Genomic DNA, 25,197 nt, shown 5'->3' with positions numbered 1-25,197 from the left:
CATGCTATCTAGTATTAATATAGATGATACATCTGTTTTTTTAGTATTGAGTGCTTCTTTCCATCCTTTTAGGTTTAAGCTCCCTATCTTTTATTTTTAAAGTGTTAGTCACTCAGTCATGTCCAACTCTTTGTGACCCCATGGACTGTAGACCACCAGGCTTCTCTATCCATGGAATTCTCCAGGCATGAATACTGGAGTGGGTTGCCATTCCCTTCTCCAGGGGATCTTCCCCACCCAGGGATTGAACACAGGACTCCTGCATTGCAGGCAGATTCTTTACTATCTGAGCCACCAGAGTAGTTCCACCTACCAAAAAAGTACATTCTTGCAAATTGAATAGCCAGTCATTTTTTTCTCTGTGGCCTGAAAATCTCTCTCCTTTAACTAATATTCAGAATACATTTAAATGTAATTATGGATGTATTGAATTTTTCTGTGTATTCCATTCCTGTTTATTTATTTTTTCTCTTTATCTGACTTCTTGTTGGAGTATTTTTCAGTATTCCATTAGTCTCCTTTATTTGCTTATTAGCTGCATATAGCTCATGTTTTATATTTTCATTTGTTGCTTTAGGATTTACTATATGGATTTTTAACTTCTTATTGTCTCCCTTCAGATTATATTGTGTCACTTTACATATAATACAAGTTCCTTAAAACACTGTACTTCTCTTTACTTGCTTCTTTCCCCTTCTTTGTGCTATTATACATTTTATTTCTACATTTTATATAATCAATTTATTTCTATATTTGCTTTCAGCACCAAAATACAATCTAACCATTTATGTTTCAAATAGTCAATTATATGAAAAATAATTAGTGAAAAAATTTTCATATTTTTGTACATGTGTCAACACCAACATTCTTCATACCTTCACTTAGAAACCCGTTTCCATCTGAACCATGTTCTTTCAGCCTGAAGAACATCCTTTAATACTTATTGTCAAGCAAGTCTTCTGGCAGCAATATTTCTCAGGTTTTGTTTTTCTGACAGTTTACTTTGCCTTCATATCTGAAATACATTTTCACTGTGTTCACTATTTTGTGTTGTTGTTTTTTTTTTTCCCCCACTTTAAAGATTATGTTTCCTTGCATTAGTTCCAACGGTGTATCCAGGGGATTCTTACATCTTTCCCCTCCTATATTGTTTTCCTCTTTCCTTTCTGGCCACTGTTAAGATTGTTCTCCCTATCATTGGGTTCCCGCAGTTTGAATACGTTGTGCCTTGGTATGACTTTCTTTATGCTTATCCTATTTCAGTTCCAGTGTACTTTTCAGATCTGTAGGCCAATGGTTTATATAAAATTTGGAAAAATTTTGAGCATTATGTCTTCAAATAAATTTTTGTGCCTATCCTCTCTTTTCAGGGAACCTTAATTCTAGGACTCATCCAACTTCATTTCTAATTTGCCAGCCGTCCTAGGTTCTCCTCTGAAGAGTTTATATGTTCAGGAAGATCTTTCACTCTGATAGCAAAAGATGCATATTTTCCAGCCCTACACAAGCTCCAGGAGGTGTGCAGTTTACAAGTCCTAGGTAGTCAGTCTTTTCTCAACCTTGAGGAATCTCACTCCACTTATTTGCAGCTTAGTATTTAGTTTCAGGCTCAAAGGGACACCTTTGCAGATTTTTTTTTTTTTTTTTTGCTTTTGTAATAATGGTATTTTATGTTTTGGTTGTTTTTTCTAATTACCGCATCCTAGGGGGGAAAATGCATTTTGTTTGTTAATGGCTCTATTTGTTTTCTTGAAAAATACTAGGACTTTTAGAAAAAATGCATTTTCTTCTTACTTAAGAGTGTAGTCAGTAATAATCAGCAGTTAACATGGACAGAGGAGCCTGGCAGGCTACACTCCTTGGGGTCGCAAGAGTCAGACACGACTTAGCGACTAAACCACCAATCAGCAGTTAAAGGATGTAACATTTAGGATTTATAGAAACACAAGATTTAGAAAGAATAGTGCAAGTAAATTGAGATCATTCTCCTTTAAACTACAATGACAGTTTCTGCCACAAAGATTTTTGGTAGATGAAGGACGAAACAAATGAAAGGCTTATTTTAGAGTGGCTCTAAAAAGTTCTGTTGTAGAACTTTAAGTTGCCAGTACTTGGTATAATACAAAGCTTCTTGATGTTAATAGCGTTTTAAGAGTTAGAAGGTAGTCAAAATTCTGTAATAGGAAACAAAAAGAAAATTTTGAAATAGCAGACACTTGACACAAACCACAAGATCCCCCACTTCCCATATTCCGTATGTTCTCTCAAAACTCTACCAGGTACCCATTTACTCCCATTTCTTTCCATCGTGCCATTACGTAAACATTTGAGGTTAAGAAAAGCTCCAAAGGAAACAAAAGTGGAAAAGACTTTTAAGAGCTCTAAAACAGTAATATGAACTGGTAAATGAAAGGGCTGATGGTTAAGTGCAACCAAAAAGAGTATAGAAGACTGTGACAGGTTAAATATGGATAAAGATCTCTACAGCAAGCGTAAATAAATGAGGTGCTCTAGGCTATGTCCCTCCCTCACACCATGTCAGTGTATGAAATAGTTTGAAGCTCATCTTTGTACCACTCCCTCTTCTCCAGTACTCCATAATACAGATTCCAGCTGCCTTAGTCAGTTGTACTCCTTTCTTTGTGTCCTCATCTTGCTGAAGCCCTTGTTATCTGTGCTCTGCTGGAGTTACCTCTCTATGTCCAACTCTTTGCAACCCCACGGACTGCAGCATGCCAGGCTTCCCTGTCCATCACCAACTCCTGGAGCTTGCTCAAACACATGTCCATCGAGTCAGTGATGCCACCCAACCATCTCATCCTCTGTCATCCCCTTCTCCTCCTGCCTTCAATCTTTCCCAGCGTCAGGATCTTTACCAATGAGTCAGTTCTTCGCATCAGATGGCCAAAGTATTGGAACTTCAGCTTAAGCATCAGTCCTTCCAGTGAATATTCAGGACTGATTTTCTTTAGGGTCTGGTAAATATCGTCAGGCAGAAGTCCAGTAATTTTAGAGGTTGCCTTTGGTCTCCTCCTCTTAGGGAATCTGTTCTCTGTTGTCCGTTGAAACAATCGTTTCATATATTGTCTGCTTTTCTGGTTGTTTACAATGGGAGAGAGAATGAAGCACCAGTTATTTAGATTTGGCCAGATATAGATTTTCTAAAAAACAGATTTTTAAAGCTAATGAATTGAAAAGCCAAGAAACACTATTCACCCAGAATATTGAATCCGCCTATGGGGTTGCTCTTAATGTCATAAGTTGTGTGGATTTTCAAGTACATCGTGTGGCATTTCGGGAAAGAGGGGATGCTGCATTCCAGAAGACCAGTTGAGTCTCAATATGATGCTTTAGTCACCACAAAAAGTTTTTAAGGCATTTTTATTAGAGATTTTCAGGATATATTTTATAATAGTGCCTTGAATGTATATTGAAAGACAGGAAAAAGAATGAAGTTATACTGGCCGTTAGTACAAATTTGGGCTGAAAAGACTCTCAGAATATTTAATAGACGTTAGAGAAATACAAGGAAATAGTTTAACTTTTAGGCAAAATCATTAATTTTTAATCAGTCTAGCATTATCAGAAGTATGTCTATTTGTAGCTGGTAAAAGCTATTTGCAAGGTGTTGAGAGTTTTCTGGCAGCATATTTCCTTTTCACATTTAAAATTCAAGGTAAAATTAATACTTAAATAGTTTTCATACATCTAACAGTATGTATGCTTAATATTTCATCAAAAACATTACCCCTTATATGTAGTATGTAGGAAAAGTATTATTTGGTAGAAATTGAGGTAAAATTTTAATACTTTTATTAATACAGTGTTCATAATAATGGAAATATAAACACCAGAAAATCTCTTAGTTGACCAGAAAAAAACAGATAATGTATGATTTATTTAATTATTTTAAATTTGAAAGGCAGATAAATAATAATCAAATGAGAAACATCTTTAACCTCAATAGCAAAAAAGAGATTTTTTTTTAAGAAAGAAATCTAGATTGTTCAAAATTCAACTCCTGATATTTCTCCTCAATCATTTATTTTTCTAGTCTCTCCTATCTATGTGCTATTATAACCACTGTTTCTCATACTAGAAATCTGTCATCAGCCCTGACACTTCCTTTCACCCAGGGCAACCAAATCATCAGCCTATTTTATCCATTTCATCTTGAATTCCTCTTCATACTTCTACTGTCTTAAGTCAAGCCACTATTACTTTCCAATGGGATACTATGTTAGTGTGGTATCCTGTCTTCTCTATACAAATGTGTCCTATGCAAGTCCATTTTCTGCACAATATTGTTCAAAACCTTATAGCTTTATATTTTTTTCCTTAGGAAAAAGCTTCTAAAAATTAACACGTCTGTAAAGTCTGGTTGTCCCCAACTCTCCAGTCTCATCAGCTCATGATCCACATTAGGACACGTGGCATCTGCACATTGTCACCTGTTTCACACCACACTATGCTGGTGACCTTTGCACCTGCAGTTCCCTCAGTTTTGAACGCTCTTTCTGTGCTTCTCTTTTCCCCTGGCTAGTGTCGTCCATAAATGGCATCCTTCAGACAAGCCTTTCCTGACTCCTCCCTCACAAGATTCAGTGTAATTATAATTAATTATTAATAGTTACTTATTCCTTGATTTGGAGAAGGCAATGGCACCCCACTCCAGTACTCTTGCCTGGAAAATCCCATGGATGGAGGAGCCTGGTGGGCTGCAGTCCATGAGATCGCTAAGAGTCGGACACAACTGAGCGACTTCACTTTCACTTTTCACTTTCATGCATTGGAGAAGGAAATGGCAACCCACTCCAGTGTTCTTGCCTGGAGAATCCCAGGAACAGAGGATTCTGGTACAGAGGAACCTCCTGGTAGGAGGCTGTCTATAGGGTTGCACAGAGTCGGACATGACTGAAGCGACTTAGCAGCAGCAGCAGCATGCCTTAATTAATCTCTGGTTTGCCAGTTAGTTGATTAGTTCTATGAAGCCAGAGAACACATTTCTATTGTTCATATGGGGATTCCCAGAATTTTGAATATTCCCTGCTGTATAGCTGATACTTTATAAGCAATTATTTAGTCATTATTAAACATTATATAAAGGTGCTTTCAAGGAGGTGTTCAGAAATGGACACTTTCATAACTTATGCAAATTTTATGAAAATCAATTTGAAATTGTTTTTTCAGATCTCTAAATGTTCAGTTTTTTTACTCTGAAATTCCAAAGCTGGGAATCTATCCAAGGGAAATATTCAGATATACAAATAATTAGTGTATAGTGTATTTATCTGAGTGTTATTCACAATATTAAAAAAGTTGAAAAATCCTCAAGTGTTCAATAAGTAGAGATTAGTGCAAATAATATTTGAAAAGATTTACCAGCTTAATTTGTCAGAACATTGTCATAGAATTATGACATAAAAGCTTTCAGTGAATCTTCATATAAATGTTTTTGAAAGATATTCAATTATATGAGAGTGCCTGAAAGCTTAAATAAAACATAAAATCATTTGTAAAAAAAATAGAAGGAATCCTTAATTTTAAATGGTTATCATAGCATCTCATTTCCATGTTATGGATCTTATTTAAGTTGCAGCACAAATCAAGTCAAAACAGAGAAAGAGAAAAATTATAGGTAAACAAAATTATTCTGTACAGTTCGCATAAATGATGGCTGTTTATGGGTCAGAACTAGCATTTATATCTATTCTTGTACACAGTAAATCACAAACTAGGAATGTTAAAAGGTCCTGAGTTCTGTTTTTAAAACCAACACATTATATTTGAATTGTTTTGTGTTGAACATAACTCTCATTTTGAGCTGTTAGTTAACGTGCTATTTAATGATCTTTCTGTCATCACACCCTTTTCTTGGGTAGCATGGGAGTTACAGAGCATGTATAAGATGTAGTACTAGCCCTCACGTTGTTCATAGAATCATTGCATAGACAACACAGACACCTCTAACCTTAATATGTTAAAGAATAAATGACTACTGGACAAAATAAGGTTATAGACATCAAGTGTTCAATGGAAGTTTTGAGGAGACAAAGATGAATGTGACTGCATGGTAGTGGACAGCTTTAGGAGAGAAGGAGAATTTCCTGTGGCATTTGCTGTGATTATAGATTTTCCCAAAGTGGAGATGCCTCATATTTTATATCAGGGAGTATTGACCATTTAGTTTAGAAATGCACAAAATGCTTTTAACAAAATCATGCAAAAGGGACAGTGATTGATCATGCTGACTTGCTAATCTCATAATATTTTATAACCTCTTTATAGCTCTCCGAGACACTGGAAAACAGTCTATTAACAGTGACTGGAAGATTGAACACTCTGGAGCATTCAACATAGCAGGAACTACTGTCCATTATGTAAGACGAGGCCTCTGGGAGAAGATCTCCGCCAAAGGTCCTACTACAACGCCTTTACACCTCCTGGTATGAGGGATGAATCCATAACACTGCATAATCAGCTTCCTATGACAAAGGACATTCCCACTATGCTTTCTCTTTCTTCCAAATTTGGATTGTCAAGTAGATATTTAAAGTTACTTAAGAGGTGGGATTTTAGGGGGATTTTTATGTGTGTTTGAAATCAAGATGGCTAAAAGTGGAAATGTTTTAATTTAAAAGAAAATTTTACATTTTAAAAAGGGACATGATGTTTTAGAGAATTCTCAGCCCACAGTAGAGGTAAACTAGCAGGCAATAAGGTTCCTCCTTCCCTAAAAGCATATGTTTACTGATCAGAGTAGATGCCTGTAAAGATCAGAGTGCTTCCCAGGTGCTGTTAGTGGTAAAGAACCCGCCTGCGCATGCGGGAGATATAAGAGACAGGTTCGATCCCTGGGTCAGGAAGATCCCCTGAAGGAGAACATGGCAATCCACTCCAGTTTTCTGGCCTGGAGAATTCCACGGACAGAGGCGCCTGGCCAGCTACAGTCCATAGGGTCGCAAAGAGTCGGACACGACTGACGCAACTTAGCATCCATGCTTGCATGGCAAGCTGTCGCATTTCATACATCTGTGAAATGGGTACCACCTGAATCTATATAAAATGCCCTTGAGAAAAATGATATTGGTCCCTGGGGAAAACACTTGATAAATATTTAACAAGGCTTCCAATTACCTGTTGTGTTCTTACTAGGTTAAGTGATTCCTGTAAAAAATTATGATAACTTGAATGTTTGGGATAATAAGTTTCTTTACCACGTAGCAGAAGACTAGGTCTGAGTTTGGAGCAAACCAATCAGGACACTGGGGCTCTGAACCCATGGGCTGGCAGGTTCACTTGCCCTTTTTGTCCTTGATCATGGCATTCAGTGCTGATGACTCAGGAGCCAGAGGACTGACTACACAGCTAGTGTGCTTTTCATGCTGGTGGCAAAGTCTGAGATTCACACACTTCAACATCTGAGTCCACACATAAAAACGACTGTAAAACACAGTCAACTGACTGTTTATTTGGAGTGTGATGTGCCACACTGTTTAATATCTCCAAACAGTTTAAGTGGAATTTGTCCTCAACTGGAGACATCTGTGTTGCCAGTCTAGGTGCCAGAGGTTCAAATCTCATTGGCCCATTTGCTTTTCCCGAGTTGAATGTGCCTGCAGATCACCTGAGGTTCTTGGTCTTGTTCTTGTTAATGTCATTGGTCTGCCACTACTACTGGTTCACTGACCACATTTCAAGTAAGACTGTTTTGTAGAACTGCAGTCAATAGGCTTTACCAAGAATGCATGAAGGGAGGGATGCATAAAGGGAGCGAGGTGAGTTCCATGAGGCCTTCTGTTCAAAATCTTAATAATAGTAATAATATACACCATTCATCAAGCACTGAGAGCAGACCCTGTCCAGAAGTGCTTTACATTCATTATGGCATTTAATCTTCAAAATAACACCGTGTGATATGTATTACTATTATTCCATTTTACAGATTTAGAAAACACTAAATATTTAAAGGATTAAGTACTGTGCTCAGTATCTCCTAATAAGTGACTTTGTTGTTGTGATTCAGTCACGTCCAGCTCTGTGACCCCATGGATTGCAGCACTCCAGGCTTCCCTGCTTTGAATAAACTAGATGTTAATCCATCTTCTGTGCTGCCTTTCCTGATACAAAGATCAAACCTAAGTTCTTTATACCCGAGAGCTTTGGATCGTAATTACGCATACACTTCAAATAATGTTTTGTTCATCTCCCCACAGTTACTTTGGATCCTGTAATTTGAATTGGAAACTCCACTCTGTGCCCTCTGCCATCTGGAGAGAGGGGGAAAAATGACTAAACAAACATCATGTGACCAATATCTGGCTCTTTCCATGATTGGGTCACTTAGAATAACAATATTATCAACAACAAACATATGTTTAATGATTTGGTTGCTGAAAATGCCATCATGTTGCCTCCCTTACATAAGTGTCACCTACATATTTTTATGGAACAAGACTGAGGCTCTTTTAGTGAGCCTCTAATTCAAAATTTAAAACAGTGTATGTGAGACCTTACTGTTGGGCAGAGGGAGTTTCCTTGCTGCAGAATCCTTAATCTGACTGGTAATTACCAAGGTTTTTCCTGGAAGCATGAAACATAATTAAAGTCAGTGAACTATGTCTAAAAGAAGGCATCTATGTGACCTGGATTTATTCAGTAATCCAAAGGAAACTGCACTTCTAAAGATATTTTTCTTTAATGACTATTACAGATTGAAAGCCGGTACTGAACTTTGAAAGGCAATACCTTCTGTGCCATGCTTCAGTATGAGCCCCTCAGCTGTAACTTTCCTTCTTGCAAAGAATGCTGCCAAATTCAGATGGTTTAAGAAAGAGCTAATGATTTTGTAACTAATGTCTTTATGTTAATGGAATTAGATGTTCAAGGACAATCAAATGTCCTATTAATGAAAAGGTAGTTTTTTAAGAAAAACAGACATGTTTTCATGTAATTAAATAAGTTGACAGATAACTTATTTATATGTTCATTTCATCAATTTAAAAATCATGTAATTGTCTGGTCTGGTTGATAAACAAGGTGACTTCATCTCTCTCCCCTTTTTTTTTAGCTTATTGAGCTGAAAAGTCACCAGCAACATGAAATGAGATATTTAAATTCAAACACTGTCATGTGCTTACAATCAGTATCCAGCATGTTACGTATATGTGACTTTTAAAAGTATTATTTTTATTGTTGATAGTTGATTCATAATGCCATCAAACTAATTCCTCAATCCACATATTAAAATGTGTCATAGTATTTCTGTTAATATATTGAGGCAAAATCTTAAGGAAAAAAAGTAAAAAAAATTAGCCTTGGACTCCTTTTTTTCCCCATTAAATGTTAGCTCTATAACCTATCATTGCAACTACCTTGATATAGATTAAATATCAAAATTCTCTAATATTTGAATAAAATTTAAAATTTAAATATATATATTTTTATATATCACATCATGTTATATAGATTGCTTCCCTTGGGGCTCAGCTGATAAAGAATCCACCTGCAATGCGGGAGCCCTGGGTTTGATCCCTGGGTTGGAAAGATCCCCCTGGAGAAGGGAAAGGTTATCCAATCCAGTATTCTGGGCTGGAGAATTCCATGGACTGTATAGTCCATGGGGTCTCAAGAGTCAGACACAACTGAGCCACTTTCACTTTTCCATAAATCCTCAGATCCATAGATGTCATATATCCCATGGGCTTGTTTGACATATTTGATGGAAATGAATTTATAAAGAAACATATATTCTCATTCATTCTTTTATTTTAAATGAGTATATTTCATGTATTTTTTTTTAATTTAAAATATGTATGGTTGCACCATACATGATGATACACTTCTAAGCTTGAAATTGTGTACTATGGGATAACATCACAGACATGGTTACTGCTTATGATTTAGTCCAGTGTAACCCGCAGTTCAACCATTCTCATATGTCCTTTATGATTTATACTGTTTACATACGTGTGCTGTTTACATACATGTACATAACTGTACCATTATTACTTGGCATTTAAAAGTTTTTTTTAACATAAATTTCTTTTCAAAGGAAATGATCTTTACTGTAAATGAAAAGTTAGTAACCTTGCCAAAATTAAAGCTTAACTATAAGCATACATGGAATAATATTCTTGTTCTCCAATTGGCTTAGAAGGTCTCTTCCCCTTATGGAGTGAAATGACTCCCAAAGTCTTCTGTCCTCTTCCTCTGTTGACACAGGGACTTATCATTCATATTTTTCTAATATGAGTGAAAAGGCTTCATTTGATACTAGATCGTGGGTTATATTTTGATGTTATATAGGACACATGTCCCTGTCCCCCCCTACTAAAGTCATCTCATACATGTACCATGCTTTGGAAGACTGTGTAGCCTATTAACTTGGGAGAAAATAATATGGTATCTCTGACCTCATTCAAATGGGCTATTTTTTCATACCACCGTTAGCTCAGAGGTAAGTGTATAATTCCAGTGTTTACAGAAGTAGGACGGTTTCCGCATTTAAGTGATAAGGTCACAGATCTACTATGCATGAAAGGAACATGCACACCATACCAAAAGCATTTTAAGGTGTCCATATCCGTAATTTTATGTTTCACATTGAATATGCTCTGATTTGACCCGTCTGCTTTGAACCCTTCTATATATATTATAGGTGCTGCTGTTTCAAGACCAGAATTATGGTCTTCACTATGAATACACCATCCCATCAGACCCTCCTCCAGAGAATCAGAGCTCCAAAGCACCTGAACCCCTTTTCATGTGGACACACACAGGCTGGGAAGACTGCGATGCCACATGTGGAGGAGGTGAAGGACTTTTCATTATTTATCTTTCCAAAATAGCTGTTTTCCAATTTAACTGTTGACAGTTAAGACAGATCCATAACCCCTTATCTAAAATTTCAAACTCCATGAAGGATTGGAAATTGAAAGTCTTTTGAAACATGTTTCATGTCTAAATGCCTGAACTATTTTGCAACAAAATCTGGCATGAATTAAAGAAAGGCTGTTTACAGTTGTTGCATATCTCACTCAATATGATTACTCACTGCATTGCTTTTCATCAGTACTAACACTTATGGGGGGTGCCCTGTACATCATGCAGATTGTTATATGATATTCATACACTTTTATTTGTACTTGGGACACTATGTCCTTAAGAGTTCAGACAGATGAGAAGAAACCAACAAAACATTAAAATAAGTATCCAAAAGACTAAGTGGAGTGGATTCAAGAGAAAATAGCATGTGATGAATTGAAGAAAGGATTCATGGTAACAGGAAATGTTGTTGAAAGAATAAAGCAGAGAAATGTGGCATTAGCTGGAGAGGAATATGCGTCAAAGAGTTTATTGTTTTTTTAATGAGGAGAATTATACATGATTGCTTGCCAGTGTATGTTTTCTAGAACAGAACAGAACAGAAAACTAGTGATGCAAAGGAGAGAGCAAAACATTTCTGGAGTGATGTCTTAAGTTGGCAAGGTGGATGGAATAGAATAGGGCTTCAGAAAGAAGTATAGATAGCCTAGTAATAGGAGAAAAGACAGTATTTTGAACAAAATCAGTTGTTGGAAACTTACAGTGGTACTCCTTTTGGTTGCATCTATTTTTATCAATATAGTCCATTTTTCTGGGACTAAAGGTGGAAAAGGAGATGTTGGAATTTTGAAAAGAGAGGAAATGTGAAGTGGCCACTTAAGAGAAAAAGAAAATGAATGAAATGGTACTTGTTTTGACCATATGGTAGCACTGATGGTCCATCTGAAGTTGATGTTCATGAGTCCAGCTCGACACTTATGTCAGAGTGGTACATTACCCTCCAGGTATGTATAGCATGGAGATGTACTTGTGGTGTAAGTTTCGGAATTGCCATGTGAGTATAATAAAAGGAGAATTCGTTTGACCTGAGGTTGTATGTAAGGAGCTGAAAATGATTGACCATGGAATTTAGTTGTATATGGAGAAAAGCAAAGATATGATGAAGGACTTGGAGGACAGTCAAATGGTGGTAGAACTAATGAATTTTAGGGCCTGGTGGGGTTAAAGAACTTTTAGACTCAGAAGATTTTTAGACTTAAGAAGAGGGCTGGAAATACAGGAGATGGTGACAGAAAATAGAGCTGAGAGTATAGAGGGGATATAGTTATTAGTAATAACAAGACCAGGAGAGTTAGTGGCTTCAGTGAAGTGAAAGGACACATCTTTGGGATGAGAAGAGAGCCTGGAACTGAATCCTCGGTGTTGAAGAATCATTCAAATGGCTATAGTAATTACAAAAAGAATTGTGTTATTAGATAGCCAACAAGGGCCTATTGTATAGTACATGGAGCTCTGCTCAACATTAGTGGGAGGAGTGGATGAGAGCGGTGCTGGGGAGAATGGATACATGAATATGTATGGCTGAGTCTCTTCGCAGTTCACCTGAGACTATGACAACATTGTTAATTGGCTATCCCCCAGTACAAAAGTAAAAGTTCAAAAAATTAAAAAAACAAACCAAACAAAAATGTATAGGGAGCAGTATTGGAAAATAGAACAATAATCCAGGAGTGTAAACTCTTAGAGAGAAAAGAGAGATTGATCCAGGGGTTGGTGTTTGGCTGCATCAAGAAGGGGATGGCACTGCATGGTCTGCCCCAAAGCTGTAGGTTTAGGAAGAAAGGGGAATGGTCTGCCTCTAGATGCAAACGTATGGAGTGTAAGCAAGAAAATGGCCACCCCACTGGTGACCATGGAGAAAGCAAGAAGTGGTTTCTTCAGGAGACAGGAGAAAAAGGTGCCGGGAACATCCAGAGTTTCAGAGACAGGGGAGTAGCTGCTTTTGCTAGGGCACTTGGAGCTCTGGAACTCTCCCCTGGAACTCTGCAACTCCAGGAACACACGGCCCCAGAGTAAAGGCAATGTGGTAGGCCAGGAAAGGGAAGATTATACAGAGCAGGCTTTGCTCCTGGGGGTTATAGAGTAATTATAACAAAAGAATTTCTAGTCACAATTTAAAAGCTTGTAGCAGTCATCCTCGGAGAAGACGATGGCACCCCACTCCAGTACTCTTGCCTGGAAAATCCCATGGATGGAGGAGCCTGGTGGGCTGCAGTCCACGGGGTCGCGAAGAGTCGGACACGACTGAGCGACTTCACTTTCACTTTTCACTTTCATGCATTGGAGAAGGAAGTGGGAACCCACTCCAGTACTCTTGCCTGGAGAATCCCAGGGACGGGGGGGGCCTGGTGGGCTGCCGTCTGTGGGGTCGTACAGAGTCGGACACAACTGAAGGGACTTAGCAGCAGCAGCAGCAGCAGTCATCCTTGGCACAATGAAATTTCCATTGGCCGTAGTTCTTCAGGGCCCCATTATCACCATGTAACTTCGATCCTGTCTCCTCTGGTCCTCTCCTGCGGATGTTCCCATGTACACCCAAATTCCTGTGCCTCCACTTCACCCATTTCTTACTGATGCCAGGGCCCATAGCACTTAAGGGGCTCTGCTTCACATCCCCTCTCCATAAAAAAGCAAAACACAGATAGAAACAAACATTTAAAGTGAAAATCCACAGAGTTCTTTCTTCCTTAGTATAACTCAAACAAGAATGACCAGCCACCATCCCATGGTGAGTCATGAGGAAACTGAGCAATGAAAATGTTGCTGGTTCCTATTACTGCACCGAAAGGCAGTTGTTAAAATCTGTTTACATTTGAGACTCTAGACAGGAAAATGTTTGCCCAGTGAATTTTATTATCCTCATTTTTTTTTCATTCAGCTGTAATTGTGGTCTAGTAAAAGCTTCAGAAGTAAACATATAGAACTTGTCAGTCTTCAGTTTAAACAAGAAAATTTGGGGGTTAAATTTTTTTTTCCAAAATCATACAGCTTAGAATATGTTTTGTCACTTGCTAGGCCTTAAGAAATAGAAGTTCAGTATAAGTTACTTTAGGTTCAAAGTCAGAAGGACTTTTAGATATTCTTAAGCATGACTGTATAATTATTAATGTGAGAAAATCGAAGTGCATAGAGATTAAGTGCCTTTGCAAGGTCACATGTCCAGTGGGAGTGGAGCCAAGATTAGAGTCCAGGACTCCTGAGTTCAGATCTTCTTTCCTCTTTGTCATCCACTTCCTTCAGGAGCAGCTCAGGGATTTAGTGATTTCATCCCACAAAACATAGCATGTCCCTTAAAAAGATTACATAGGTTTTCTTTGGATTCAAAGAGACGTTTTATTTAATCTGTTAAATAAAAATTTAGCTATGTCCTTACTTTTATTTCAAACGGCTTATTTTATAAAAGTCCTAATTATAAGCAACTTCTATATGACTTGCACTTGAACAGACCTTCTCTCTCAGATCTGTTCCATTGTGTTTAGTCAACAGTTTTCAATTATCTCTGACTATGTTAATAGAATGTATATTCATTTCAGTGCCAAAATGTTTCTGGGCATTTGGATATTATTTTCCTTTGCAGTTCATAAATAAAGTGGATGGACAGGGTTTCAAGAATCGCATCATTTCTGACTCTGTTTTGTCGATTTTATAGCCAGAAAGAGCTTTGTAACCTTTCAGCATATTCATGAATTAAATGAGAGTAAGTTCAAAGCACAGAACATTGGAAACAGATTCAGGCAAAATTTATCTTCAGCAGCAAAGAAGAATAATAAGACTATTCTACTTCATAGGAATATTAAGCAAAAACGAGCAAATAAATTATCACAGGGCAGTATACAATTTCAGTGTTTGACATAGATGTTTTTTTTTTTTTAAACACAATTTTAAGGAACTACACTCCAGCAATAAGTGGGAACAAGAAATGTTTTTTTAAAATGCCTAGTTTCCAGTAGCTAAATTTTTATTATCATGATCTTTTATATCAATATCTCTAAGTTTTAAAATAACCCGTTAGAGTTCCTTTATTATGTGTGTCTATTAATTTATTGATACAAGTTATTATAAGAAAAGTCTGAGATAAAAAATTTTCTTCTTTTAGAAGAAATATTACTTTAGAATATCCAGTAATGCTGGTGATCTTAAGTAAATTTTTCCAGAAGTTTTTAACATGTACACTTTTCATCACAATCTTAGAAATCATACTCCTAGAAAACTTCAAATAGATGTATCACTTTGTACTTCAGCCCTGATCATTGATATTGGTCCTTTTATTTTCAAACATCTTAAAACATATTTGTGAAGTAAATATTTACTTTGCGTTGGTGTTCTAAAATATCTAAAAAATCTTTGAAGGAATATTTTAAATTTATTTTGGCATCTCCGAAGTACAGGTCAGTGGATAAAGGATTTTTTTTTTTAATAAAAGGTTGTTTGAAATGATCTTGATCTTCAGAGGCAGTAGCGATCTATAATTCCATAATAGCTGAAGGTTTTTTTGTGAAATCCACATTCTGCATACTACATACAGTAACTGCATTACTCTAAGTCTCATTTTTAATCTAGTAGGTGAATTAATGACATAAAACCTAGAATGAAGGCCCTCAAATTTAATAACCTGTTTTGAAATAAATGAAGAGTTAAATATGCTTTTAGAAAATCTGAACACTTTGAAGGGGAAAAAACAAGTCAACATTCCACATTCTTCACATTAATCCAAATCCTGCTAACTTAGGACTTTTATGCTCTTAGCCTTGCATTGTGATATCCTCTAGACACGGCTCTCCTTGGCCATGGTCAGTCCCTGGATGCACCCAAGCCTTTGGGTCCAAACTGAGGAAATCTCTCAGTATACAAATGCCTGTATCTTATTAAGGGTGCTGGATTTTTTCTGCTTTTCCCTTTCACAGGCACTTTGCTTGTACCAATGTAAATGTTATTAGCCAAAGAAAATGCACCAAAATATATGTTTGCTCTTCTCTGCATTATTTGGATTCAATAATATGTCATGTCATTTCATGTCCTAGTTTCTTTAAATAAATTAATAGGAACAGTTGTATTCATGTAAACTCTTTATAACGTTGAATTGTAACACCAAAATGATAATCCATTTGTTTGATTGGCTGTATATAATTATTCCCCATAATTGGTCATTGAGTTTGCAAATGATTTTTTTACCATTTTAGGAAACACGATGTTGAGATGACTCTCTTACTGTGGCAACTGCTTTGGGCTTGAATTACATGTTTCTATTTCATTTAGTGATCCCTTTACCAATACTGACTGTACTTGTACTTTTGCTGGATGATTCAGAGATGAGTACTTTTTGTTTTTAGAGAATTTACTGTCCTCCCTGGTAGGGGTTAGATAATAATACAAGCACCATACAGAGTATGTACGGAGAGCTGTAGAAAGCCTTCCAGGGATATGCATAAGTGCAAAGGCCCTGAGGTTAGCGAGAATGTTTATTAGTCAGGGGCAAAATATGAGAATCAAGCTGTGGGAAATTATTTGACAAAAAAAAGTAGAAGCCAGTTTGTGAAGATGTTAGGCACTCAAAATATAAAGACTAATGAAGTACACACCAGATATGAAGTTGTTTGATTTTCTTAATAAGAGAACAAACAGGTCCCTTCACTTATCTGGCCTCAGTTTGCCCCTCAGACATTCAGCTTCCTTAGCAGAAAGGTGTGGTGTTAAATTAACCTCTACTGGATCTGCTTGAAGAGGAACAGTAAAAAGAAGGGAAAGTGAAGCCCACATCAGTTGTTTCATTTTGTTGCTTGTTAACAGGAAAACAAAGCAAAGACAGTAACTCTTTCCTGTTTTCTGAGCCAGAGAGGCCAGGCCAGTTAAAGTGTTAGGCACTCAAGTTAAATTTAACTTGAAAGTTAGGGGGTACCATTAAAATATTTGTGTGTATGGAAATGACAAGATCAGACTGGATTATTTGTTGAGTGTTAGGAACAATGCAGAATACATTTTTTTTTTCATTAAAATAAAAATGAAATTGTCCTATTAATGTTAAGCCCAAACCTTGTGGGGAAAAATGTTTTATAGAAATGTAAACAGAATGACTGAGAACGAAGGGACATGACATGATTTTAGAAGCTGCTCAAGTTAAAAAATGTATGCTTGAAAAATTAGCAGCATTCTACATTCTACTCAGAGAAAAGACCTTTTTCCTCATTTAATTATTTTTACTTTTGGCTTAGTTGCTTGCTAGTCATTGTTAGTTTAATAGGAACTATATTAATTAAAAATTATAAGAGAAAATTGTGAAGACAAATGAATACATAGAGTCTTTCATATAGAGTTCCCCAATTTTAGTGAAAAGTTTGGAATGTACTTACCTTTCTATGGATGATATGTTGAATAAATTGTGGTCCATTCACAGCAGGAATTACTAGTTGTCAATAACAAGGAACAAATGATTGATATAACAATGAAGATGAGCCTCCAAGGGGATCATGCTGGGTTATACGGTCCCCAATAGTTATACACCATGTGTGATATTTTCAAAACATTCTTGAAATGAAAAAAATCATAGGAATGGAGAATAGGCTAGTAGTTGCTAGGACTAAACTGACTGGTGGATGGTAGGGGAAGTGAGTGTGGCTCTACAAGGGTAACTGAAGGGATTCTTGTGGGGATGGAAATATTGTACATCTTGATGATATCAATGTCAGTCTTTTGGTAGTGATGCTTTAGTATAGTCTTGCAAGTCATTACCATTGCGGGGAATTGGATAAAGGGTATTCAGATCCTCTTATTTCCCAAAGTAGATGTGGGTAAAAAATTATTTCAAAAATAAAAGGAAATTTTTCAAAGAAAAAGTTTGAAATGTCCTATAACATGTAGAGAATTTCAGTTATGCATCCTGAAATACTCAACCTACACCTCAAACTGTTTCCACATACATGATGCAGGTTTTAGAAATGTGATCTACCTGAGTAGAATAGAGTTCTATTAGAAATAGCCATTTTATGGATTAAATACCTAGCATAGAAAAAAATACCAGCTTATCTCTGAGACTGGAAAAGAAGGAACACAACATAGTATCTAGTTTTTGTTAACTGTCTTCAGAGAACAAAGAATCAGTAAATAAAAATTAACCTTCCTTTTAAAATTTTGCCCAAATTTGGTGATAAGATGAATTCGTAATGGTTATTGTATTTGGTTTATAATTAATTTAGAACATCAAAACAGATTTCCCCAATAATAATTTAGCAGGAATGACCCAGAGATTAAGTTAATTGCCATAAAGCAAATAATACACTGTCAACAGCTTGCATCTACTCAAGATTCAGGCAGAAGGCCAGTTACTTCATCACTTTTCTGTTCATCCCTTGGTTCCACAGTATTGGATGCGTTGTAAATACTGCTATTAGATGCTAGAATGGAAATTTCCTGTGTTGGCTGGGACATAAAAATATATAAAAGAAAAAAATCAAACAATAACATTTCCATATGGCTTTAGGATCCTGGTTGTATTTTCATAGGCATAATGTGACTGTAGTTGAGCATTAGATTTTTTTTCCCCCTTGATTCTTTTGTTTTTGTTCAATGAAATTTTTTAAAAGTAGGGCTAAACCCTCTTCTGTCTGCCAAAAAACTTACGATATGAGCTTATTTGCTACAGTGTGGATGGAAATGTCCCAATTCTTACTCACACAGCTTCATACTTTGTTAGAACACCAGTAAGGCACTCCACGTATTGGTGCCAATACCTGTATCTTTTTCGATATATCAGTACTTGAAAGATTTTTGTCATTAGCTCAGTATGTCACCTCTGGGCCAGCATAACTAAAGTTAGACGCTTTCTGAGTAAATGAAAAAATGCAGTATAATTAGCTCTGAGTTATTCATTCCGTGACTACAGTGAATTTCAGCAAAAGCTTTCTGGATATTGTCTGATTGTCATCCTTCTGTGCTGTGGTTGTGAAAAGCATTAAATGTAAATTAATTTAGACAACTCCATCTATTCTGTAAAAGAGTGCCTTATGACTATGAGGTTTTAAATTAGATTTTAAAACAAATATTTCAAAAAAGCAACATTTATTTTAATCCTGCATTTAGGTAAGCATCATTGTCATGTAGAAATAATACATACATATGCTAGCATTATACAAAATTTGTGTAATATCTATTCATTATCTGGGTCAGGTCATAAAAGAGCACTTGAAGCATAGGGAAACTAGGCAGATGTTGACCAAAAATTTCCTGAATTCTCACATTTAGGTAACCGCTACCTAGTAAGGCTGGTTTTCTCTGTGAAGAAAACTTAACATTGTAAGTCATTTCTGCTTCTCTGAGTTTCCTAATTATTATTGCATGACAGTCATAGGACCCTAACTAATGGGCCCTTCAATAGTGATACAAAGACTTGTGATTTTTTTTTTCCTTAATCCTTCATGACCTGTCTGGCTTTACAGTTATTGACTGATTTAATTATTTTATAGGGTCAAACAAGTTACATTAGATTATTAAATCCTATATAGATATTTAGACTGTTTTAGGAAAAGAGAATCAGCACATATGTAGTTGGCTTTTTCAGTGTAAGATGAAATAATATAAGTGTTGTCAAGTAAGAGTGCTTACAAGGTTCTGAGCGAAATGAGTATCATGTACAAATAGTCATTTTTACCTCTTATAATCAAACTTCATCTTACCAGAGAAAGGAAAAAAGCCCATTTTCTGAAATCTTGTGAAAAATGGGAAAACTGCCATGGTTTTTCTTAGAGAACAGGATAATCATTAGGGAGTATTTCTTGAATTCTTGGGTTTTTTACCAAAAGTGACAAAAAAGATTTGAGTTATACTCGAAATAAGCTTACCTCCTAAAACTTACCCCGATGGTGTACAGCCAGGTGATAAAATGTTCACACGTTTATATGAGTGTTTATGTGCTTTTGTGACAGCACAGAGACTTTATAAAAATACAGCTTTCCACCACTGAATGCTAAAAGATGATACAGTCCTTTATAAGTATCTTTAATTAATGTTTTATCAACTCATGCTACCATAATCTTTTTGTATTATAAAGCTTTCCATTTAGTTGCTAACAATTAAAAAAATATTATTCATCTTACTTAAGCCTAGAGGTACATTTTGTTTTGCACATTATAAATAATATCATTTTCATTGATCTAATCTAAAATTTGTTTAACATATGAAAAGTACAAGCCTAAGAATACCTCCTAAGTCCATCACATAGAGGCCTATAATAACAAATCTTTTGATGTTTATTTGCTGTTTTCAGGAGAAAGGAAAACAACAGTGTCTTGCACAAAAATCATGAACAAAAATATCAGCATTGTGGATAACAAGAAATGCAAGTACTTAACAAAGCCAGAGCCACAGATTCGCAAGTGCAACGAGCAGCCATGCCAAACAAGGTAAACCTGTCTCAACACTCATTAAAGAATCACAGTTTCTTAAAAGCAGTACAGTGTGTTGTGTACCAAAATGAAAGGCTTTAAATAAGCAGGGTCTAAGAAAGGAGCGTAATCAACTCTAGGGAACGGGTGCTGGAGAAGCAAGGCTAGGATTGATGTCTACCTTATCTACTGCTCACAGTGTGAAAACAACTCCTAACTGAATAAGGAAGGAGTAGTTAAAATTATTTGGTAACCTGTTGGTCACCTCTTCAGAAATCTAACTATTTGGCTGAATTCAACTACTCATTCCCAAATTCTCCAAAATGATATGTTGCTGCTGCTAAGTCGCTTCAGTCGTGTCCAACTCTGTGTGACCCCATAGACGGCAGCCACCAGGCTCCCCCATCCCTGGGATTCTCCAAGCAAGAACACTGGAGTGGGTTGCCATTTCCTTCTCCAATGCATGAAAGTGAAAAGTGAAAGGGAAGTCACTCAGTCGTGTCCGACTCTTCGCGACCCCATGGACTGCAGCCTACCAGGCTCCTCCGTCCATGGGATTTTCCAGGCAAGAGTACTGGAGTGGGGTGCCATCGCCTTCTCCAAAATGGTATGTTAGGACCTGCCAATGATGATATAAAATAAAGTGGGACTGACCAGGACCCAGTCCCTGACACAACACTGAGAGCATTTGGTCCTTCTGGCCCCCAAGTTTAGATTCTCACTTCTTTGCCCCAGAGACAAACTGATTCTTGATCTCTGATCACCAGATTCCTGACCTGGGTCCTAGCTATTAGAAAATTGGTTCCTTTGGTCCCCTGTGACTTTCTCAGTGAGTAATAAGCAACAAGGCAGGCAAGAAACCCATGAGTAGGGGATAGAACAGCCATGCTGAGCAGCTTAAAGTGATGTAGAAGGAAGGATACCCCTTAGTAACCATCAGAGATGGGTGAATGGAACCTAAGCATGATTTTGGAGCAAGGCTGTGCAGAATGGTTTCTGGCACAGGGCTCCTGAAAAGTCACTGTGGTCTCATATAAAAATTGATGTTGGGCTTGAGTGGGACTCAGCCCCAGTGTCATTCGTCCTCACAGCTTTGAAGGATAGAGTGACAAAAAGAGTCTGCGGCTGGGTTGATTTCTCTGGAATCTGGAGACACAGACTTTTATTCTATCCTGACACTCAGAGATTTGTTGAAGCTCAGTGAGTTAGGGTGTATGCATGAGTTCTTAGGGAGTCAAACAATTGATCTCCTGTCCCAGTAGTTTCTGCAGTGGAGTCACAGTGAATGTATACATCTCGGATATTCAGAGAACTCGTAGCTTTGGGGTGCTCTCTAAGATAAGCTTCCTCGTGACCTTCCACCACAATGTATGGGGAGCTAAAGGAGAAGGAGCAGGAGAGCTGCCAATTAACTATATTTAGGCTTTTTCTGTCTTCAGTAATCTCTCTGGGAATTAGTGTCACATAGGCTAATGCTCAGTTCCTCTGGTTTCTCTTTTCCTCTCCACCTTCCCCCATCAGATGTAGCACTGCATCCGAGTTCCCTCTGTTTCTGGCTTATTGCAAAACTCTCCATATCTGGCTCATGCTATGTTATGAGAGCTTAAAAGAATTTGGATAATCTTGTCTTCCTCTACAAAGCTGAAATTTCAAGACTTGCTTTTCTGTAGACTCAGTATATTTAAGGTATCAAAAGCTGATTACTACTTTTTCTTTGCTTTGCATTCATGTTCTAACAATCCTACCCTCCTCCCTGACAGGGGAAAATATGCTCCTAAAGAATAGAATATTAATATGTAAAAGAATATCCAAAAGAAAAAAGTATACTAAAGTACTTTCAGTAATGTTTAACAGTCCCTTTGCTCCAGCCAGACTATATTCTTTTAATCCTAACTCTGTGGGTGAACCAATTAAGTGTTTTTGTAAGGCAGAGTACTAATCAACAGAAAGGGTGACCTAGGGAAATATTGTTGCCTAGAGTCAGGTCTTTGGTTCTTTTTCATTCGGTACTAAGCAGATAGATACAGAAGTTGAATTTTTAGCTTTTGCCTTGTCAGCTAAAGAACTTGGATTTTTTGTTGTTATTATTACTATTCCTAAGAATTATCTTTTTCGTTTTCATCCCTTTTAATAGACATCAAATGCTAATTTACCTTGTGTTAAATAATTTATTAAAATGTTTCAAAACAGCATTTGTTTTATATACCATATAGCTTTGCCATCTGGGTCAAAGAGCAGTGGCTTTTTCTGGTCTGTCGGGAACATTGAATGAGCTGGGTTTGAGGACTCTAGGGCATTTTGTCACTTCCATACTGGGTCTGTGAAGAATCGAGTGTACAGTACAGGCCAGTTATTGTTCATTCACTGACCTCAGCTATCTTGGGGAAAAATGCCCTGATAATGACTTGGTAAAATGAATGGTTTTAAAAGGCCAGTACATTTCTGAGTGAAAAATTTTTTCAGCTGGAGACTGGAATCTCTCTTTTTGTTAGAGATTATTGTCGACTTTCCCTTGGAAAAGGAGGTGGTATATTTTAAACCACCAGGAAGCAATGTCAGTGAGGTTAACCAAAATATTGAAAAGCAAGAAATGGACACAGAAATTATGAGGACTCATCACAGGAAAACTTGCCAAGACTTATTGCCATAGCACAACTTTCATTCCTCTTGCTTTCTTTCCCCCACTGTGCTGAGAAACATTCTAATTGCTATTGACATTTATTGAAAAAGTCACCAAAGAGCCTGATGTAACCTTGTGTACCGTATAGAAAATACACTGATGCGCTAGCTGTGTAAGCAGTAGTCTTGCAGATAAGAAAATGAGATAATTCCAAATTAGATGAGTTCTAAGATACAAAATGTTTTCCTTCACTACACAATGTGTTACATATTTTTGTTCTTATTTTTCAGCAGTTTTCCAAGGAATGAAAAAAAGTGAATTTTTATCGTTGCACTATGGGTTTCTAAAACTTACTTTATTTAAAAAAATTGAGATTTCATGAAATTGTAAATACTTCTCTTTTCAGTACTGTCTTCTGTAGTTCCATGGTTGGTTCCCTAGTTTAGGGGCAAGACACATAGATGGGTTCATATTGTTCTTATAACCTAGGTATTCTTGTGGGGAAAGATGAAGCAGAAACAAATAAACTTGGAAGATAAATATTCACTTTAGGAAAAATCCACTAGGGGACTCCATAGCAAACTGGTAGGTCTGCATCATACTTGGTAGACGAGCAGACAGGAACTTTCTTAGAGGCAGTATTGGAGTGCAAATGTTATGGTGATGTTTTCTTCTTTTTTAGAAATAGGAGCATAGACTCATTTAGGATTGAGCCATTATACAGATGCAAAAACTAGGTGGCCTGAGCATATGACTTCTCAAACTTTGGAGCATTGCCACAAGCCAGGTGACAGAGGGCAGAGGATAACAGAGTCCTTGTGGGATGGATGGAGAAAGTACTCCAGGAGGAAGGGTCTTGGACCTGGATGTTAAGGATCTAGGCTGTGGATGCTTCATAAATAAGTTCCATAAGGTGAAATAGAAAGGTCTAGAAGTCAGTTGAGCATATGGTTTATGTTCTAAGATAAACATAGAGAAATATAAGAATAATTATAAATACACTCTGGCATATATAGAACATACTATATACTCAATGCCTTTTGTATGTCAGACACTATAATAATAAACACTAACAAATGAGAAACATGGAACTGTAGCAGCTGCTAAGTATTGTGTCACGAATACGGATAGTAAGGAAGCCAGCTTGATGCTCATGGCTTCTGATTGCCCTGTGCTGTGCTGTAGTGTTACGTAGATCATTTAGTAAGGGGTTTAAGTCCCCCTCTGTGCATGTGTGCTGAGTCGCTTCAGTCCTGTCTGACTCTTTGTGAACTTATGGACTGTAGCCCACCAGGCTCCTCTGTCCATGGGATTCTCCAGGCAAGAATACTGGGGTGGGTTGCCCTGCCCTCCTCTAGGGGATCTTCCCAACCCAGGGACTGAACCCATATCTCTTATGTCTCCTGCACTGGCAGGGGTGTTCTTTCCCACTAGCGCCACCTGGGAATCCCAAAATCCCCCTATAAGCTTATCTAAATAATCCGAAAGGCCCAGAGGGCTTTTTTTTTTTTTTTTTGACAGGAATCATGCAGAAACAAAATTTTATGAATCACTTTTCTGTCATAGGCCTTGGCTCCTTCCTGAAATAAATTTGGGGAGATGTTTGAATGAGTGGTCCTTAGGGTTGATCCCAGTTCATTAGAAATGGAAGTGGCATAGAGATGCATCACTGCCCATAATGGTTGTTTGGAAAAAGGATCTTCATCTATGTATTAAAATACATATGAATTGGCAGAATTAGTGAAATCTGAGAATAATATTGAAGTCCTGAGAACCTCTAAAATCAGCTCACTTTGCATGTAGCCTGTCACTTTGATGCTAATGATCACATTGTAACAAGATAGCAGCCAGCCTAAAGAAGCGACTTTGGCTCTCCGTGGAGGGTCCACCCCAGACATAAAAACCTGGTTGCAGGTGATGGGCATAAAACATTAGTGATTGCTTACCCAGGTAAGTGGGGTTCTCCAAGACAGGCTTCTTTTATTTGCCAATACCTGCACGTGTCCCCTTGCGAGGTAGTCGGCAGTCTCATTTCAGTTTCTGACTCCACAACTTTGTAACCTTAGGGAAGTCACTACATCTCCCCTTGCCTCAGTTTCCCTTTCTGTAAATGGCCGCAGAAGTTGTAGAACTTAACAGGTGGGGTTATTGTGAAGGTTCTAAATGCAGAGAATAGGAACAAACTCATTTATGCTATGCAGTTTTATTCTTGTTAGATCTCTCAATATGGCAATGGGACAGGCAGTAGCCAGCAAAGCATGCAAGATGACAGGGCCTGAGTCTGATAAGTCCTTTGAGATTCTAATAAGAGCAAGG

General features: G+C 37.2%; 1 protein-coding gene across 1 annotated transcript in view; it reads left to right on the top strand.

Moving 5' to 3' along the window:
• Window positions 1–25,197, top strand: part of ADAMTS19 (ADAM metallopeptidase with thrombospondin type 1 motif 19) — a 267,906-nt gene that overhangs the window by 210,267 nt on the left and 32,442 nt on the right. The window contains exons 17-19 of the mRNA NM_001206114.1: window positions 6,289–6,446; window positions 10,661–10,814; window positions 20,144–20,279. Of these exons, the coding sequence (NP_001193043.1) occupies window positions 6,289–6,446; window positions 10,661–10,814; window positions 20,144–20,279 (448 nt within the window). The remainder of the gene's footprint in view (window positions 1–6,288; window positions 6,447–10,660; window positions 10,815–20,143; window positions 20,280–25,197) is intronic.

Source organism: Bos taurus, chromosome 7 (assembly GCF_002263795.3).
Source record: "Bos taurus isolate L1 Dominette 01449 registration number 42190680 breed Hereford chromosome 7, ARS-UCD2.0, whole genome shotgun sequence".
NCBI lineage: Eukaryota > Metazoa > Chordata > Mammalia > Artiodactyla > Bovidae > Bos > Bos taurus.
This window is presented reverse-complemented; position numbering and strand designations above follow the sequence as displayed.